Genomic DNA, 17,943 nt, shown 5'->3' with positions numbered 1-17,943 from the left:
GTGCTCAAACCAGTCCTTGAGGGCCCCCACCCTGTTGGGTTTTTAGGATATCCCTAATGAATTTGCTGAAACCAGTGCTCGTCTGTTCAGTCTGTTTCAATATGCACAATAAAGCCTTACTGCATACCACAGTTTTTAGTGCACACTAAAGACTCTCACCATGCTCACAGAGCTTTAATGCATATGCCCCAAAGTCTTCAAATATGAAAATGATTTTAATTGAATTGAATTTTTGATTTATATTCTGTGTTTCGTGACTGGTCAGCTACTTCAAAGCAAATTACTTTCAGATACTGTAGGTATTTCGCTGTCCCCAGAGGACTTAAAATCCTGACACTGATGTTTGATCTTAAGGAAAAACTTGACAGATCTATACAGAAATAAATTTGGTTTTCTTTTTAGTTGTTGTTAGTTTGTTTCTGGTCCCATAGAATTTGTATTTTCATCTCCAGACTGTAATTCTGATCTCTACATAGATCATCAAATAAACTTTTTAATTTCTGAAACTTTTTATATGTAATTTCAGCCAAAGTCCATCTACATACCACAAGAAATCCATTCTGGTGAAGAAGATAATCATGGAACTATCAAGAGGTGTCCTGTATCAGAAAGCCCAGCAAGACCATCGACATATGTACCACCTAGACCACCACCACCTCGATTACCTCCACAGAAGCCAAATATTTTAGGTAATTAAATTATAAACATGAATTGAACTGTTGCCTATATACAAACCTTAAAAAAAAAAAATACAGGTGGTAGCTGAATGATTCACAGCTTAGTAAGATCAAGAATTTTCTAGTTCTCAATTTTTAATAAAGCATTGAAAAAAAGCATCTTGAAGTGTGCCATTGATAGCTCCTTCCTTATTTTATGAAATGCATATTGTGGTTCCTTCAAAATGCTTTCTGTAGTACTAACTGGAGGTCAGATGATGCACAAAGAGAAGAAGCTGGATATTACTGGTGAGAGGGTGAGCCTCCTTAAGCCCTTTTACCAGCGCTGAGCTCACCGTCAGGACCTGCCCGGAGCTCTCCTCAAGCCCTTGCGAGGTCTTGCCGGTCCACCCCTTACAGCACCGTTCGTTCCGGCCTGCACCGACCCCAGCAAACCACGCCTACCACATTGGATCGCACCATCCCTACCGGATTGAGACGACCGCCCTGATCGAGCCCCGAGCCTACCTGAGGCCCTGTGAGTGTCCCTGCCTCCCCCTCCAAGTGCCGGATGCCGCCGCGGACCTCCATCCACGTCTGCCTAGACCGCGCTGCACCCAACCGCATCGAAGCTGCCTAGGACTCCTCCCACTGACGTCAGACCAACGCGATGAGGGACAGATCTTCAAAAGTGAGAGGGTGCGCCTCCTTCAGCCCTTTCACCAGCACTGAGCTCACCATCAGGACCTGCCCGGAACTCTCCCCAGGCCCTTGCAAGGCCTTGCCAGTCCGCCCCTTACAGGGCCATTCGTTCCTGCCTGCACCGACCCCAGCAAACCACGCCTACCGCATCGGATCGCACCGTCCCTACCGAATTGAGACGACCGCCCCGATCGAGCCCTGAGCCTACCTGAGGCCCTGTGGGTGTCCCTGCCTCCCCCTCCAAGCACCAGACGCCGCCGCGGACCTCCATCCACACCTGCCTAGACCGCGCTGCACCCAACCTCATCGAAACTGCCTAGGACTCCTCCCACTGACTTCAGACCAACGCGACGAGGGACAGATCTTCAATAGCAGCCTACCTCATCCCGGGCCCAATTTGCTGACGAATGAAGCCTCCGGACCGCTCACTTCCGGCCTACAAGGCCCTTTAAAGAAGCAGGCAAGCCCTTGGCGTCTTGCGCCGGGTGTCTCGCACCAAAGGAGTGCGACCAAGGGGCCTGCCCCTTGGTGCGCCCCTTTGTGCTCCAACTTTGTGCTACCCCTTTATAACTTTCTTTCCTTCCCCCCTGTCTACCTCCCCCTCTCTCCTCCTGATTCTTCCATATTATTTTACTCTATTTCACTCCTCAGATCATCCAATCGACCACACCTTATGTCTCTACCTCAGACAACATAATTTATTCCTTCTGCCGTGTTTCTCTTTACTGCCACCTCTATTTCACCATCGCCCAACCACCTATTGCTCCTTCTACCCTTTCTGGTCTTCCCTCATCCCCCAACGACGCCCCCTCCCTCATTCCGGCCCCTCTTCCTCCACCTCTCCAACTGGTATTACTTTCTCATCCTCCCCCCAACTATGCACTCCCACCCCATTCCCACCCTCAAACACTACTCCACTATCTATTGTGCCCTTCACCCTAATACCTCTCAAGAACAACACAGATCACTGCTCCCTATCATGATCTTCCCCCCTCACCCAACTAATTGGCCTTACCACCTTCACGATCCTCCTCCTAAATGCACAGTCCATTGTCAAAAAAGCTATCTTACTCAATGACATCCTCATTGATGATAGCCCTGACATCTGCGCCATTACTGAGTCTTGGCTAAAAGATTCCGACTCGGTCTTACTAAACCAACTCCCAAATGACATGTATAACATTTTCTCCATCCCTAGACTTAAGAAAAGAGGAGGATGCCGCCTCCTTGCCGCTAAAAAGTTCAATCTAACCCTGCAACCTATCCCCCCCCCAAACTGGAAATCGGACTATTTAAATTGCCCGCTCTCCAAATCTGCCTAATATATGCTCCCCCAGGGCTCCTTGAAAACAACCCATCCCCCCTGACCGAATACATTACCAAATACCTAGACATAAACGCACCTGCAATTATCCTCAGGGATCTAAATCTCCACGTTGACACTGTACCCTTATCATCCTGCGACTCCCTACTGGCATCACTGAATGTTCTAGGCTTCAAGCAAATAATCTCCAACCCTTCACACAAGGCAGGCCACACCCTTGATCTCATCTTTACCCAACCCCCTGATCCAACCGGACCCACCCACCTGCATATCCATCCCCTGGTCCGACCATTTCCATATTGAAACCACTTGCTCCATAAAAAACACATCTACTCCCACACTCACCAAGAAAACCATCCACTTCCGCAAACCATGTAAAACAGATGACCTCATCACTGCCCCTTCTCGTGAGTTGTCCAAGCTTGACCTTACTGACACCAAATCTGCCCTCTTCTCTTGGTCTCAACTTACCAACACTGTCGCCAATAATATCTGCCCTACACAATCTCAAGAAATTAACCCTGCCAACTCCAAAAAGAAACCTTGGTACATCCCTGAGCTTAAAACCTTGAAATACAATCTCAGGAAACTAGAAAAAAAATGGCTTAAAGAACAATCCCCCCCCCCTACAGTTCCAATCCTTCCTCCACACCTACCGAGAAGCCATTGACAAGGTGAAAAGGGACTTTTACGCTCAAAGAATTAACCAACTTCAATTTAATGCCCGAGCCCTCTACGAATTTGTATCCACCTTAACTAAAACCACCCCCACACCCTCCTCTGCCACCGATGACAAAGCCAAATGCGAAGAACTCGCCTTATACTTCCACAATAAAATAGAAAATATTATGGCATGATTCCCCCCCACCTCCACACCCTCTAATATCCCTACAACAAACACCACCTGCCACCACCCCCCACCCCCACCCCCAATACACACCAAACATCACTACAGTACTTAAGTCATTCGAGACCACCACACCTATGGAGATTAAATCCATCCTTAAAGTCAGCCCTGCATGCATCCCTCTGATACCATCCCCACCAAATCTCTCCTCACTATCCCTAACATCTCCAAACCTATATCCAATATCATCAATTGCTCTATCTCACTTGGCACAGTCCCAAACCAACTGAACCAAGCTATAATAAAACCCATCTTAAAAAAAACCCTCCCTTGCCCCTGCCGACCCTGCTAACCATCGCCCCATCTCCAACCTTCCCTTTATATCAAAAATCCTAGAAAAAACAATTGATCGATAACTAATGGAATTCCTAAATGATCATCACATCCTTTTCCCCTCCCAATATGGATTCCATAGACACCACAGCACCGAAACCCTCCTCATTACCCTTTCCGAATACATCCTGAAAGCCCTCGACAAAGGCCAGTCATACATCCTGACCCTCCTTGACATATCCTCCTTAAAGAAATAGGCATATCCGGCTCCTCCCTCTGCTGGTCTCAATCATACCTAACCAACAGGCAATACAGAGTAAAAAAAATTGGACACTGTGAATCCAAACCAATCAACCTGTCACAAGGCATACCTCAAGGTTCCTCACTGTCCTTTACACTCTTCAATATATATACCTTCTTCCCCTCTGCCATTTCCTATCCGAGCTTGGTCTTCCGCACTTCATATATGCGGATGACTTTCAGATCCTCATACCTATAACTGATACCTTACCCAAGGCCATGAAGACCTGGGAATTGGCCCTCACAGCCATCAGCACCCTGATCTCAGATAATTACCTCGCGCTCAACACCTCTAAAACGGAGCTCCTAATCATCTCACCCCACCATAACAACCTCAACTCACCCTTTCCCAACACCCCCCCCCCCCCCCCAACACGTTCGTAGCCTCGGAGTCACCCTAGATAACCAATACAACCTAAAAAAGTTCATCAACGCTACCCTAAAAGACTGCTTTTTCAAACTTCACACGTTGAAAAAACTAAAACCTCTCCTGCATCTAAATGACTTTCGCACAATTCTCCAAGCCACTATTTTATCCAGAGTTGATTACTGTAATGCCATCCTCCTAGGCCTTCCAAAAAATGCTACCCAACCCCTGAAGATGCTCCAAAATGCTGCCACCCGTGTCCTTACCAATGCCCACCCATACGACCATATCACCCCTGTCCTCAAACACCTACACTGGCTGCCAGTCACATCCCGGATAATATACAAATCCCTCACCATCATCCATAAATCCCTACGCAATCAAGACATGCATTGGTTCAGTGAGCACCTCCACCTCCTCTTTCGCACCCCTGACAGACCCACCAGAACACAATATCTGGCAACACTGCACACACCCTCGCCTAGACTCTCAAAACTTATGACCACCAAAGAACGTGCTCTGTCCATTGCTGGGCCTGCTCTTTGGAACAATATGCCCCCAGTCTTCACCAGGAATTGTGTCCAAAGAAATTCAAACAGAACCTCAAGACCTGGCTTTTTAAACAAGCATTCATCTGAACTCTCTCTCCCATTAACTCCCCCCCCCCCCCATGCTTCCTCTGCTCATTTCTTCTGTAAATACTCCTTGTAAATATTCCGTAAATACATTTCGAAAAACCTTTAATTTTCTGTTAATTCCTTACCATGCAGATAAACACGCAGATAATTCTTTAAATATTCTGTTAAAACATACCTCGATTACCCTTACTCCAATCATTTCCGTTTCCACATCCCGCTACCAACCCACAGTGTATTTTCTTGAATGTGAATAACCTCCCTTACAAGGTTCTTTTGTTGTACATATCGCTTTCCGGTCATAACATCCCACACCAGAATGTATTTCACTATCTTCGTCCTCACTATCTTCATCCCCTCCCCCCCACACACACATGTTTAATCTGAATGTATATTTCTATCTGCATCCCCTCCCTATCTTCGTCCCCCCCCCCGCATGAAATTTACGCTATTTTGTTGACATGTTTAATCAGTTTTGCTGTTATTCCCTATGTTTCTTTGTAAAGCCTGTTGCTTCATTAAGTTATCTGTAAACCATGGTGATCAAACGTGCCTCGGTATATAAAATGCTTAGATAAATAAATAAATGGTATTACTGATAATTTAAACAATGTGTATAATGCTACTCCTTGGGGAAACTGCAAACTAGCAGATTATGTCTTGTCTTTCACTCACAAACTACTTTTTAAGAAAAAAAGACAAAACCAACCAGAAGTGGTATCAGAAATTTTGCGGTGCTTCCAATCTCATGGGCTCTTGCCCTTACAGGGCTACAACCCCTCTCCTGTATAAGCACTAATAGATCACGTCACTTACCAACTTGCTGGTGGCTTGTCTATTATAAAACTTTTTTTGTTTTTAATTCTTTAAAGTGCAAAAAACCGCATCCCTTAAATTACCCGTATTTTTATTAGAGGTTTCACTCTTCACCCTTCTACTAAACTCGAATTATACTTATCTGTTAAGCTGCGAATTACTCGCATGAATCATGGCTGATTCGCCTGAATCACTCGCCCGACATTGCCAATGTTTCGGCGCGCTCCCCGCGCCTGCTTCAGGGGCTTTCAATCGTGCTCAACTGCTTCTAAAAAAGAACATGAATATAAAAATTCTTTGCCTTAATCAATTCTTTTATCGCGACTAACGCTACGGAACTTACGATTCAGCTGGACTTAAAATTTTCCCATTCAGATATGGCGTACAAACGCTGGCTTGCCGCCTTTACCGGATATCAGCTGTTTTATACACAGGACATGGACTGTAGTCCAACCAATCAGCTACAAATAAACTGTCCAATCTACTTCTTTGTTGAGGCCGGCGGGAGCAACAGTATCCAACTTGAAAATCCATCGCTGTTCTCGTTGTAACAAACAGTGGTTTAAATCTCCTCCCCGCTCGTCCGGCTCAACGCTATCCAAAACTGTACAAAATAGACTGTCAAAACTATGAGATTTCTCAACACAGTGCTGCACTAACGGTGCTTCCAATCTGCCCCGTTTCATTGCGCTCTTGTGCTCTATTAGACGTGTTTTCAATTGTCTTGTGGTTTTACCTACGTATATGAGCCCGCATGGGCACCATATAGCGTAAACTACATTTCTCGAAACACATGATGTTCTTCTTATAGGTTTAAATTTTCTTAATTTTTCTAGAGGAACATCAATATTAGTATGAGCTAATGGGCACAATGCACAGGACCCACATGGAAAGTGTCCTGTTTCTTCTCCTAATCTTCCTTTTTGGACCTTAAAATGCGAACTGACCACCTGGTCTTTTATATTAGAACCTCTTTTGAATGCTATAAGGGGCTGTGCTTCAAAAACTGTATGCACTTGTAGAACATTCCAATGACGTCTAATACTGCGTACTACCTCATTCACTCCCAAAGAGTAAGGCAGTACGCACGTTAACCGACTGTTTGTTACAACGAGAACAGCGATGGATTTTCAAGTTGGATACTGTTGCTCCCGCCGGCCTCAACAAAGAAGTAGATTGGACAGTTTATTTGTAGCTGATTGGTTGGACTACAGTCCATGTCCTGTGTATAAAACAGCTGATATCCGGTAAAGGCGGCAAGCCAGCGTTTGTACGCCATATCTGAATGGGAAAATTTTAAGTCCAGCTGAATCGTAAGTTCCGTAGCGTTAGTCGCGATAAAAGAATTGATTAAGGCAAAGAATTTTTATATTCATGTTCTTTTTTAGAAGCAGTTGAGCACGATTGAAAGCCCCTGAAGCAGGCGCGGGGAGCGCGCCGAAACATTGGCAATGTCGGGCGAGTGATTCAGGCGAATCAGCCATGATTCATGCGAGTAATTCGCAGCTTAACAGATAAGTATAATTCGAGTTTAGTAGAAGGGTGAAGAGTGAAACCTCTAATAAAAATACGGGTAATTTAAGGGATGCGGTTTTTTGCACTTTAAAGAATTAAAAACAAAAAAAGTTTTATAATAGACAAGCCACCAGCAAGTTGGTAAGTGACGTGATCTATTAGTGCTTATACAGGAGAGGGGTTGTAGCCCTGTAAGGGCAAGAGCCCATGAGATTGGAAGCACCGCAAAATTTCTGATACCACTTCTGGTTGGTTTTGTCTTTTTTTCTTAAAAAGTAGTTTGTGAGTGAAAGACAAGACATAATCTGCTAGTTTGCAGTTTCCCCAAGGAGTAGCATTATACACATTGTTTTAGTTTATAAAACTTGGGGTATTGAGCCAGTTTAGAGTATATTTATTGGATTACTGATAATTTAACATGAGAGAGTTACTAATTTAAATTTTCTTTGTGGCATCACTGTGGAGCAAACTCTACCAGTTATGAAATTCAAGCAGAAAAAAGTAAAAACAAAAATAACAGACCACATGCAGCTTTTGGATAATTTTGCCTTTACTGAGCTTGATACTTTAGCTAATAAAATTGTAGTTTAAATCACCAAACCTCACAGTATTAATGGAGCAAAACTGAATGATTGGAAACAAACCCCAGAGAAAATTACACACCATATAGTCACAGACACAAATTAAATGAAGTAGAGCAGAGAATTCTGGAGTGGCCTGGTAAAAGAAAATAGTCCTTTGATTCAAAATTAGAAGATGAAACTTAAAACACAGGACAGATATCTAAATAACTGCTCTACAAAAAAGCACAAAGAGAATTCTCACCATGGATGCAGGAAGTACTTCATTTAGAACTTAAAAACAACCAAATGAAGGTAAAAAATACACACATGTACAGTGATAAAAGAAAAAAAGAAAAAAATCCTCTCCCAGTGATCATATTATACTAGAGAGAGGCTTGACTGGCCTCTAAAATAAGCCACCCAAAGCAGTGTACAAGAATAAAAAAATATAAGAACATACAACGCACAACTATTTAGAGCAAATAAGTATACAAAGCATCAAATCATAAAATATAACACCAAAAAAGCAATTTGACCAGACTCAAAATGAAAACAAACAATAAGACAACATCCCTCCATTTCAAGGAAACCATTGTCCTATCATCCAACCAACCCATCAAATTCAAGCAAATCCCCAGTTGCCCATTCACGACAGATTCCCATATAATTTACCAGTTAACTATTATAATCCCTCTAAAACCAGACTTTTTTCCAAGCATGTTTCCAAACCCAAAGGGTCCAAAAGTTAGGACAAAGGAAATAGCCTTGTTTTTACCTTCCTATGGAAGAAATGGTAATTCTGTTCCAGACAGATCTTTAAAGAAAGCCATTTCAGAGCTGAGGAACTACCACAAAAAAATCCTAGATTTCATGCAAGCCATCTGAATCTCTTTAACTGATGGCACTTGAAATAAAGCCTCTTGACTTGATCTGTGTTGCTGCACAGGGCTGTACGACGCCAGCTTATTTCTCAAATGTAACAGTCCATTCCCCCGCATGACCCTAAAAGTCAGGGTGATAACTTTACATTTTGCACTAATACCAGTTGGCAACCAGTTGAATATACATAACTGGGGTGTCATTGAACATTGCTAGAAGTGTCCCAGCACTACCCGAGCTTCTACATTTTGAGCCACTTGTAGCCTATGCATGAGTTGTTTAGGGGTGCCGCCTACACACGGGTCATTACAGCAATCCAGCTGCAAAATCTCAAGAGTGTGTATTAGTTTTAAAAGACTTAAAGATCGAAGACTGGATAAAGCCTACTTACAGTTCTCAATTTAAGAAAGACCGTTACAGGCAACTGTCGCAATATGTGATTCAGGATTGTTGTGTCCAGGCTTAATCCCAAGATTTCTGACCATGGGTAAGGAGGAGACCTCATCAGTCTCATTACACAGAGAAAATGCAAGAGCAGCCAAATCAGTGTACACAGTTCTTAAGATATTTGTCTTCTGGACGTTGAAGGTTTGCTAATTGACTTCTGAGAATCAAGCTACATAGTAATGACAGCAAATAAAGAACAGGTGGTTCATCCAGTCTCCATGAAAATCATTTAGCTGATAAGAATCTTTAATACTTTGGAATGGGTACAATGATCTGGATGTCATCTGTGTAGAGGTAACCAACAAAGCCTAAAAAATGAATTAATCTCCTCCGTGGCTGCCTTTGTGTGTTAAATAAAAGAGAAGATAGTGGCGAACCTTGCGGAATTCCACAATTAAGTTTCAGGGCAATTAAGGACTCATTAGCATTCATTGCAAATGATCTTCTGGCCAGGAAACAAAAGCAATCCAGTGTAATGCTAGACAAATTCCTAGGAACCCTGCACCTTTCTAAAAGAATAGATTGATTCTCCAGGTCAGATGTGCAAGCAAGTCCAATAAGACCAGAAAGACCTATTTCCCACTTTCCACATGCTGCAGAATATCATTGCTCACAGAAACCATTATGTCTGACTGAGAATTAGGCTCAATATAAGTAAGTCACTAACAATTACAATAATAAAGCCCTGGGCCAACAAACAGAACAATGTATCCACCTTAAGCTAGGAGAACCTAAAAGATACATCAGTAATAAAGTTCCCTTAACCCCATCAGATATATCCTGTCCAGGCCCATTGCTTTATTTTTAGTTTAGCAATCACCTCATGAATATGAAAATGGTTTGAGGTTTACCTCACCTCCAGTCCTATTTGTGTCGATTTTCTTTAGTCTTGCACCCGACCCTTTCTTAGTGAATATTAATCAGAAATATTTGTTAAGCAATTCTGCTTGTTCCTAGTCGGGTTTTACATATTTCCAGGGTCCCTGGTCTCCCACTATTCGTTGGCCGTGAGAAGCACCGCAAAGTCTACCTCTTTCCACAGATTTTGCCTGTATCTGCATAATTGCCATGGGAGATTGAAGATGCAGACTTGTGGCGAGGCAAGTGTCCTGCTGCAAAGTGTGAAGAGGCTATCTTGCTGTACAATAACTCCTCTCATCTGTTCTAATTACGCAGTAGGAAAAGAAGAACAGCATCAGCTGTTTAGACTGCATCCTTCCTCAAGCCTCCTAAGATCCTGCAAATATGCCACAACATGAATGGCCATGTGGTCAGCCAGTGTGCTCATTCTTCTATCTGGGCCTGGACAAGGCTGGCCCATGGTGCCTGCTGCTGCTGTGGCTATAGGGCCTAGCAACCTTCCAGGTGACAATGTATGGCCTGCACCTCCTGCAGGCCCATCTTCTGCCCTTTGCCTGCCTGTATAGGCTACTGCAGGGCTGGCAATCAGTGTGCAGTGGGACAAGAGAACAGGGAGCTCACATGATACCAGAGACTCCACCCAGGGAAGAGAAGAGAGATCCGTGATGATACTGGACTGTATCTGCACTGCTGCAACCAGAGCTTTACCTCCCACTATGGTAAAAGTACTTCAGCAGCACAGCACCCCCTGTCCTGGAACTGGGAGACTGCAACCTTTAATTGTCCATTTTCTATTGGGTTGAAAGATACATTTTGGTATGTGTTGGTGATGTGATGTTATTTTCTTGGAAATGTTTTGTACCCAGGAAGAAGAAGGGGAAAAGGGGGATTTGGCCTGTTCCATTGGCTCACTTTCTAGGGTTACTATGATTTACAGAAGAAATCTTCCATCATGGGAAGGGTTAAGAGAATTGGGGGGGGGGGGTGCTGTACCCCCAGTGCTTCTTGAGATCTGTGTAGGTCTGGGAGATTCTAAGTAAAGCAAAAAAAATTTAATCCCCAGAGAAGCACCTCACGGGATGGAGGGAGAAAAAAAAGCAAATTTGGTTTCTGGGTGGGTGAGCAGACGAGAGAGGCCCTGTAGTATTTTTCTGCTATCATGTTCCATGTCTTCCTCTTCTGAAGCTTTGTCAGACTGAACATCATAGCTATGTGGTTGAAAGCTGCAGTCTCGCCCAGGCCGCAGAAGTGAAGGAAGCTGAGTACTGCTGTTGCTCTCATCTTCCTGCCACCCAGTCAACAAAGTGGGGAGGGTTGAGCAGTACTTGCGAAAGAGATTTGGGGGGCGGGGAGGATTGAGAAGTACTCAAGAAGAAAATTGGGGGTTGGATATTGACTAGAAGTAAGTGAAGGGTTGGGGTGGGGACAGGAGGATATCGCAGGAGAGACCAAATGAAGGGATGGGGTCAAGAATGAGAGGTTAAGGAAGGCAGGAGTGAGTGGAGGGGATTTGAGGAGGGGGTATGGGGAAGGATGTAGAGTGAGAGCAAGTTGATCAGAGCAAATGTGAAAGAAGGGATGGCTTTTGAAAGGAATGGTGTGAATCATCTTTCCCTCTCCTGATCCTAGGGTCCCTTTTCCCAGTCAAGGAGTCCCCTCTTTCTCCTCCCTCCTCCTTAATTCCCTCTTATCTCACTTCTACTTTTCCTCTGATTCCTAGTTCCCCCATCCTCTCCTCCTCCTATGCCCCATACCCCTCCATTCTCCATGCCTGAGATTCCTTCTCCGCTGATCCTCTGTCTCCCCATCCCCTAGACCCCTTCCCCTTTTTTCCATCCTCCTCTTTCTTTCCCAGTACCAGCAATAAGATCTCTTTCCCTCAAAAAAGAACCAAATTAACTGCACAAAGAGTAAAATAAAAATGTGCATTAATTCTATGTAGATACATTTAAAATTATGTACATTTAGCACACAATTGCCACAGATCTTTTAAAAATCTACCACAGAATCTTGAAAAATATGCTTCAGGAAACTGGGGAGTCTGCATATTCCTTCCCTTCATCTCTGAGTCTCACAATGCCACTTTTGCAGTTCGTTCTATCTAATCAAGATAGAAAAGACAGATAAGCATTTGGGGAGAATGAGGGAAAACATATTAAAAGCCTTAAAGGTGGGTTTAATAAGTGCAGTTTAATTGAAAACAGGGAACATTTTATGTCATTACCAGACTCTCTGTAAAGAGAGTATACTTCATGATATACTCATTGATGTATGAAGTATATCATGATATACTTCATAATATACTCATTGATGATAAACCAGATATTTGTGCCATAACTGAGACCTGGTTAAAGGAAACTGATACCGTCCTACTTAACCAATTACCAAATGACACTTATGAAATCTACTCAATCCCAAGACCTAAGAAAAAAGGAGGTGGTTTACTACTCGCTGCAAAAAAAGAATGGCAGTTAACTTCACATCCTGTGCAAATCGCCCCAAAATTTGAGATTTGGTTTTTTAAATCTCCTCACCTGCAGATCTGTCTAGTATATATTCCCCCTGGCATTCTTACAAAAAATCCTTCTCCCATAATTGAATTTATCGCTCAGAACATTGAAATTGACAAACCTGCCATCATCTTAGGAGATTTCAATATACATGTAGACTCCCTCCCACTATCAAATGCCTGTGAAACCTTTCTATCATCCCTCAAAGCTATTGGTTTCACACAGATCGTCACTGACCCCACTCATCAAAATGGTCATACTCTAGATCTGATTTTCATTAACAAACCCATCATCTCCAGTGACCCTATTAGCACAGCTGTTCCATGGTCAGATCACCACCTCCTGCACACTACCCTCACCCTTAAACGAACCACCTCACCCCAAATCCCAGAACCTAAAACTATACAGATCCGCAAATTATGTTCTATCGATGAACTCACTGTTGCATTCAACAAAGAACTTCATAATCTTGAACTAGCTGACATCAACTTAGCAATCACATCATGGTATTCTATCACTGGGAACATTGCCAACGACCTTTGTCCCCTTCGCACTAAACAAATTGGCCACTCCAAATCTTCACTTAAACCATGGTACACCCCTGAACTGACAGCTCTAAAACTTACCCTCAGGAAATTGGAAAAAGATTTGCGTAACAACCCCTCCCTCACAAAAAGAAATACTTACAGAGCAACCCTACGTATCTATCGTGAGCAAACCCTCAACGCAAAAAAAAATTACCATGCAAAAAAAATACATGACCTGCAATTTAATGCAAACGCTCTCTTCACGTATGTAACACAAATGACTAAAACCAATACCACTCCCACCTGTAATAAAGATGCCCAAACCAAAAGTGAGAACTTAGCTAAATACTTTCACGAGAAAATAGTTAAAATCATGGCACGGTTCCCTGGCAATAATCCCCTGACCGAAACCATCCCACATGATTCCTCTGCTATTTTTAATGACTTTGAACCCACCACATCCCTAGAGATTCAAAATGCCATTAAAAAAATGAAACCTGCCACACATCCAAGTGACACTATACCCACCAAACATCTTCTCTCCATCCCTGAAATCATAGCACCCTCAATTGCTAAAATTATCAATTGCTCACAAGCTTCCGGAGAAATCCCTAATATGCTTAAACAAGCTATCATCAGACCTATTCTAAAAAAGCCCAAAGCTGATGCCTCTGACCTAACCAATTACCGACCTATTTCTAACCTTCCCTTCATAGCAAAAATCCTTGAAAAAATTGTAAACACGCAGCTCACTGAACACCTGGAAAAATTTGAAATTCTCTCACCATTGCAACATGGTTTTCGTAAATGTATGAGCACCGAAACTCTGCTCATCTCTCTTATCAACACCATACTTACTGGGTTCGACAAAGGTCAATCCTTCCTACTAGCCATGCTTGACATTTCTGCGGCCTTCGATACTGTTAATCACAACTTTCCTAGCGTGTAGCAGATGGACTCAATACAAGTGGGTATAGTGTGCTCGTGCTAGCAGTTGGAGACTGATCTGACGTCAGCACGGGTACATATACCCTCGCAGGAAGTGCAGCAATTCAGTAATTTCCGTCTCCAAAGCAGTTTGGAGCTACCTTACGCTCGCTGAGCGTTTTTCCAAATTATAACGACTAAATTCTTAGAAGAAATCCTACCTGAAGACGAGCCCCGCATTCCTGCGGTGATACCCTCCGGTCCCTCCTCCAGTTGAGTTTCCCGAGGTGATTTCCGTGGTCCCTCGGAGGTGAGTGCCTCGGTCCAGTGACCGGATCGCGGCAGGGACCTAGCCCTCGAGTGAGAAGGGCTCGGGCATGGCTTAGAGGCAGCCTCGGTCCCGGGAGGACTTTGCCCCCGAGCGAGACGACGTTCGGGCGCGGCTTAGAGGCAGCGGGTGCACTTCCTCGAGCGTGGTGATGACGGTAATCACCCTCTCCCCCCGCAGCCGGAGACCGCCTGGGTCGCAGCCAGGAAGCGCCGAAGATCAGGTAAGGTGTACATCTTTACTTTACTGGTCTCCGAAGAGCGAGGATTAGCAGGGTCTGCCTATGTGGCAGCCCGCCAAGGAGGTCGCCATTTTGCCTGCTCGCCAGCCCTGGTTCGCCGCCTCGATCTAAGCGGGACGGGCGCGTATGTTAGGCACCCGAAACGATTTGGGCGCCCATTGCTGGTGATACGGCTGATAGGCGCACGTTGATAGCATAGGCGCACGTTGATAGGCGCACGTTGATAGGCGCACGTTGATAGCATAGGCGCACATTGATACGCGCACATTGATACGCGCACGTTCCTAGGTGTATGTTCCTAGGCGCACGCTCATAGGCGCACATTAATACGTGTATGCGCACGATGATAAGCGCACACTTATAGGCGCTCATTGATAGGAGCTCAGAAGCGATGGAGCGTAAGAGAGCCCATGCGGCTGCAGAGCCGGCACCTCCAGACTCATGCATAAGAGCTATAGCCCTCTGCTCAGCATGCCACCTCAGAGCCACACAGAGCGAGGAAACAGACTCCCTATGTGCCCAATGTGAAGAGAGGCCCTGGGAGTTCCAGGCTAGGGCCGGTCTCAGCTCAGTTTGACTGCCAGTTCCTCAGGGAACACCCCGAACCAAGCAGGCCGCGGTGAGCGGCCAGGGAACCCTACAGACCTCTGGTGCCCCTACGGCTAGAACCTGCTTCCCTCTCCTGGGTGGAATTATTCAAGGGGATTCATGCCTTTGTCAAGATGCAGTCTGATCCCCGAACGGACCCATACGTGCCGGATGATCCGGCCCCTGGACCCTCCAGACCTAGGCACGGACACTCGCCACCCAGAAGCCCCACTTATGGGGATTCAGATTGCTCTGAGGATGACGGCGAGCCCCCGGAGGAGGGTGAACTTCCCTCGGGGATAGAACCATATCGGACCATGAGACGCTTCTTTCTGAAAGAGGATCTCCCAGACCTGGTCTCTCAATGCCTGTCGGAGCTGGCTATCCCGGGCCAAGACACCCCAGGGGAACCTAGAATGAACCCCCTGCTAGAGGGCCTGCGCCAAACGGCTCACCATTTTCCCCTCCTACAAGCGGCACAGCAGCTAATAGATCTCGAGTGGAATGCACCGGAGGCGTCATTCAAAGGGGGTCGGGCCTTGTCGGGCATGTACCTTCTGGACCCGGCAACCAGGGAACTGCTGGCGTACCCTAAGGTAGACGCCATAGTTTCCGCAATTGTGAAGCGCACCACCATTCCGGTGGAGGGAGGGGCGGCCCTCAAGGATGCACATGACCGGCGCATGGACGCCGTTCTGAAACAAGCCTTTGAGGTGACAGCCATGTCCCTACGAATTGTGACCTGCTGCACCGTGGTGACGCGCTCCTGCTTATCACAAGCCAGGAACAACACCCCGGGAGAAGAAATGGAATCAGGCCTCTCGTTCCTCACTGACGCTGCCTTCGACCTAGTTCGTACCGCAGCCAAAGGAGTATCATCCTCAGTGGCAGCCAGAAGACACCTCTGGCTACGTAATTGGTCGGCCGACTCCTCCTCCAAGACTCGCCTCACGAGAATGCCCTTTAAGGGATCCCTCTTGTTCGGCAGCGACCTCGAGAAATTGGCTAATACACGGAGCGCCTCTCCATTGCTGTCTACCGGAAGACAGGTCCAGGAGGGCCCAGCGCCCTTTTCCTACACCATCCAGAGGTAGAAACTCTCAGCGCTTCAACCCTTACAGGGCTCGCTACCAAGCACCTCGTTCTCAGGCCAGGAACCAGTCCTTTTGGACTAAGCACAACAAGAGGAGAACCGGCTCGGGCTCTGGTCCCGGCCGCACCCCACAATGACAATCAGCCGACCCATCCGAGGGTAGCAGCCATAGGGGGCAGGCTAACCTTCTTCTACCGCAGGTGGGTCGAGATTACCTCGGACCAGTGGGTCCTCGCCATCATCCGAGAAGGGTATTACCTGGACTTTCTTCGGCTCCCGCTGGACAAGTTTGTGGAATCTCCGTGCTCACCCCTCAAGAGGGCGGCACTAGAAGTTACCTTGCGGAGGCTCCTATCCCTAAAAGCCATAATCCCAGTGCCTGCATGGGAGGAAAATTCTGGGCATTATTCCATTTATTTCATAGTACCGAAGAAGGAGGGCACTTTCAGGCCCGTCCTGGACCTCAAGTCAGTCAACCGGCACCTACGGGTCCCCAGCTTTCCCATGGAAACCCTGCGGTCTGTCAAGTATGCAGTACAGCCAGGGGAGTTTCTCACATCCCTAGATCTGTCGGAAGCCTACTTGCATATCCCAATCCATCGGGATCACCAGCGCTATTTACGCTTCAAAGTCCTGAATCAACACTTCCAGTTCTGAGCTTTATCCTTCGGGTTAGCCACCGCGCCGCGAACCTTTACCAAGGTCATAGTAGTAGTGGCGGCGTCACTCAGGAAGGAAGGAATCCTCGTCCATCCCTACCTGGACGATTGGCTGATCAGGACAAAGTCCCCAGAGGAGAGCCACTAGGCAACCAACAGAGTTATATCTCTTCTGGAAAGCCTAGGATGGGTAGTAAACTTGAACAAGAGTTCCCTACAGCCTTCTCAGTCGCTGGAATACCTAGGAGTCCGATTCGACACCCAGGAAGACAAGGTCAGTCTGACCGCCAAGAGGAGAGCAAAGCTCCAGAATAGTCTGCAGGCCCTGCTGAGCGCCACCCAGCCCACAGCTTGGGATTACCTACAGGTCCTCGGCCTTATGGCATCCACGCTGGAGGTGATACCATGGGTGCGGGCTCATAGCACAGCACTACACTTGCACGTCTCAAACAGAAACCTAAGATCAGCTAATAAAGCTTTACTGACCATCCCCTCAATCAAAACAGCCAAACTAACCAAGGTAAGAGAGAGAGCACTTTCCTTAGCAGGCCCTATGCTATGGAACTCCATGCCTGTCTAGATCCACTTGCAAAGAGACCTCAAAACCTTCAGAAAACATTTAAAAACATGGTTATTCAAACAAGCGTTCAACAAAGAGAAAGGTGAGTAGAACACAGGGGTAAAATGGCGACTGGCAAAACACCCAAACTCAATACCCAGCTATACCCGGGTATCTTGCTCCATTTTTAATTTTTTATTATTATCTTTATTCTAAATCCGATTCTATAAATACGGCAAGTTAAAACACACTCTTTTAAGTATATA

At 45.6% G+C, this 17,943-nt stretch overlaps 1 protein-coding gene across 3 annotated transcripts in view; it reads left to right on the top strand.

Moving 5' to 3' along the window:
• Positions 1–17,943, top strand: part of MAP4K3 (mitogen-activated protein kinase kinase kinase kinase 3) — a 1,052,401-nt gene that overhangs the window by 791,176 nt on the left and 243,282 nt on the right. For all 3 annotated transcript variants that reach the window (XM_029594354.1, XM_029594353.1, XM_029594355.1), the window contains one exon: positions 527–689. In XM_029594354.1, the coding sequence (XP_029450214.1) occupies positions 527–689 (163 nt within the window). The remainder of the gene's footprint in view (positions 1–526; positions 690–17,943) is intronic.

The sequence above is a fragment of the Rhinatrema bivittatum genome, chromosome 3, assembly GCF_901001135.1.
Source record: "Rhinatrema bivittatum chromosome 3, aRhiBiv1.1, whole genome shotgun sequence".
NCBI classification, from domain to species: Eukaryota; Metazoa; Chordata; class Amphibia; order Gymnophiona; family Rhinatrematidae; genus Rhinatrema; species Rhinatrema bivittatum.
Note: the sequence above shows the minus strand (reverse complement) of the source record. Positions and strands in the feature narration are given on the sequence as shown.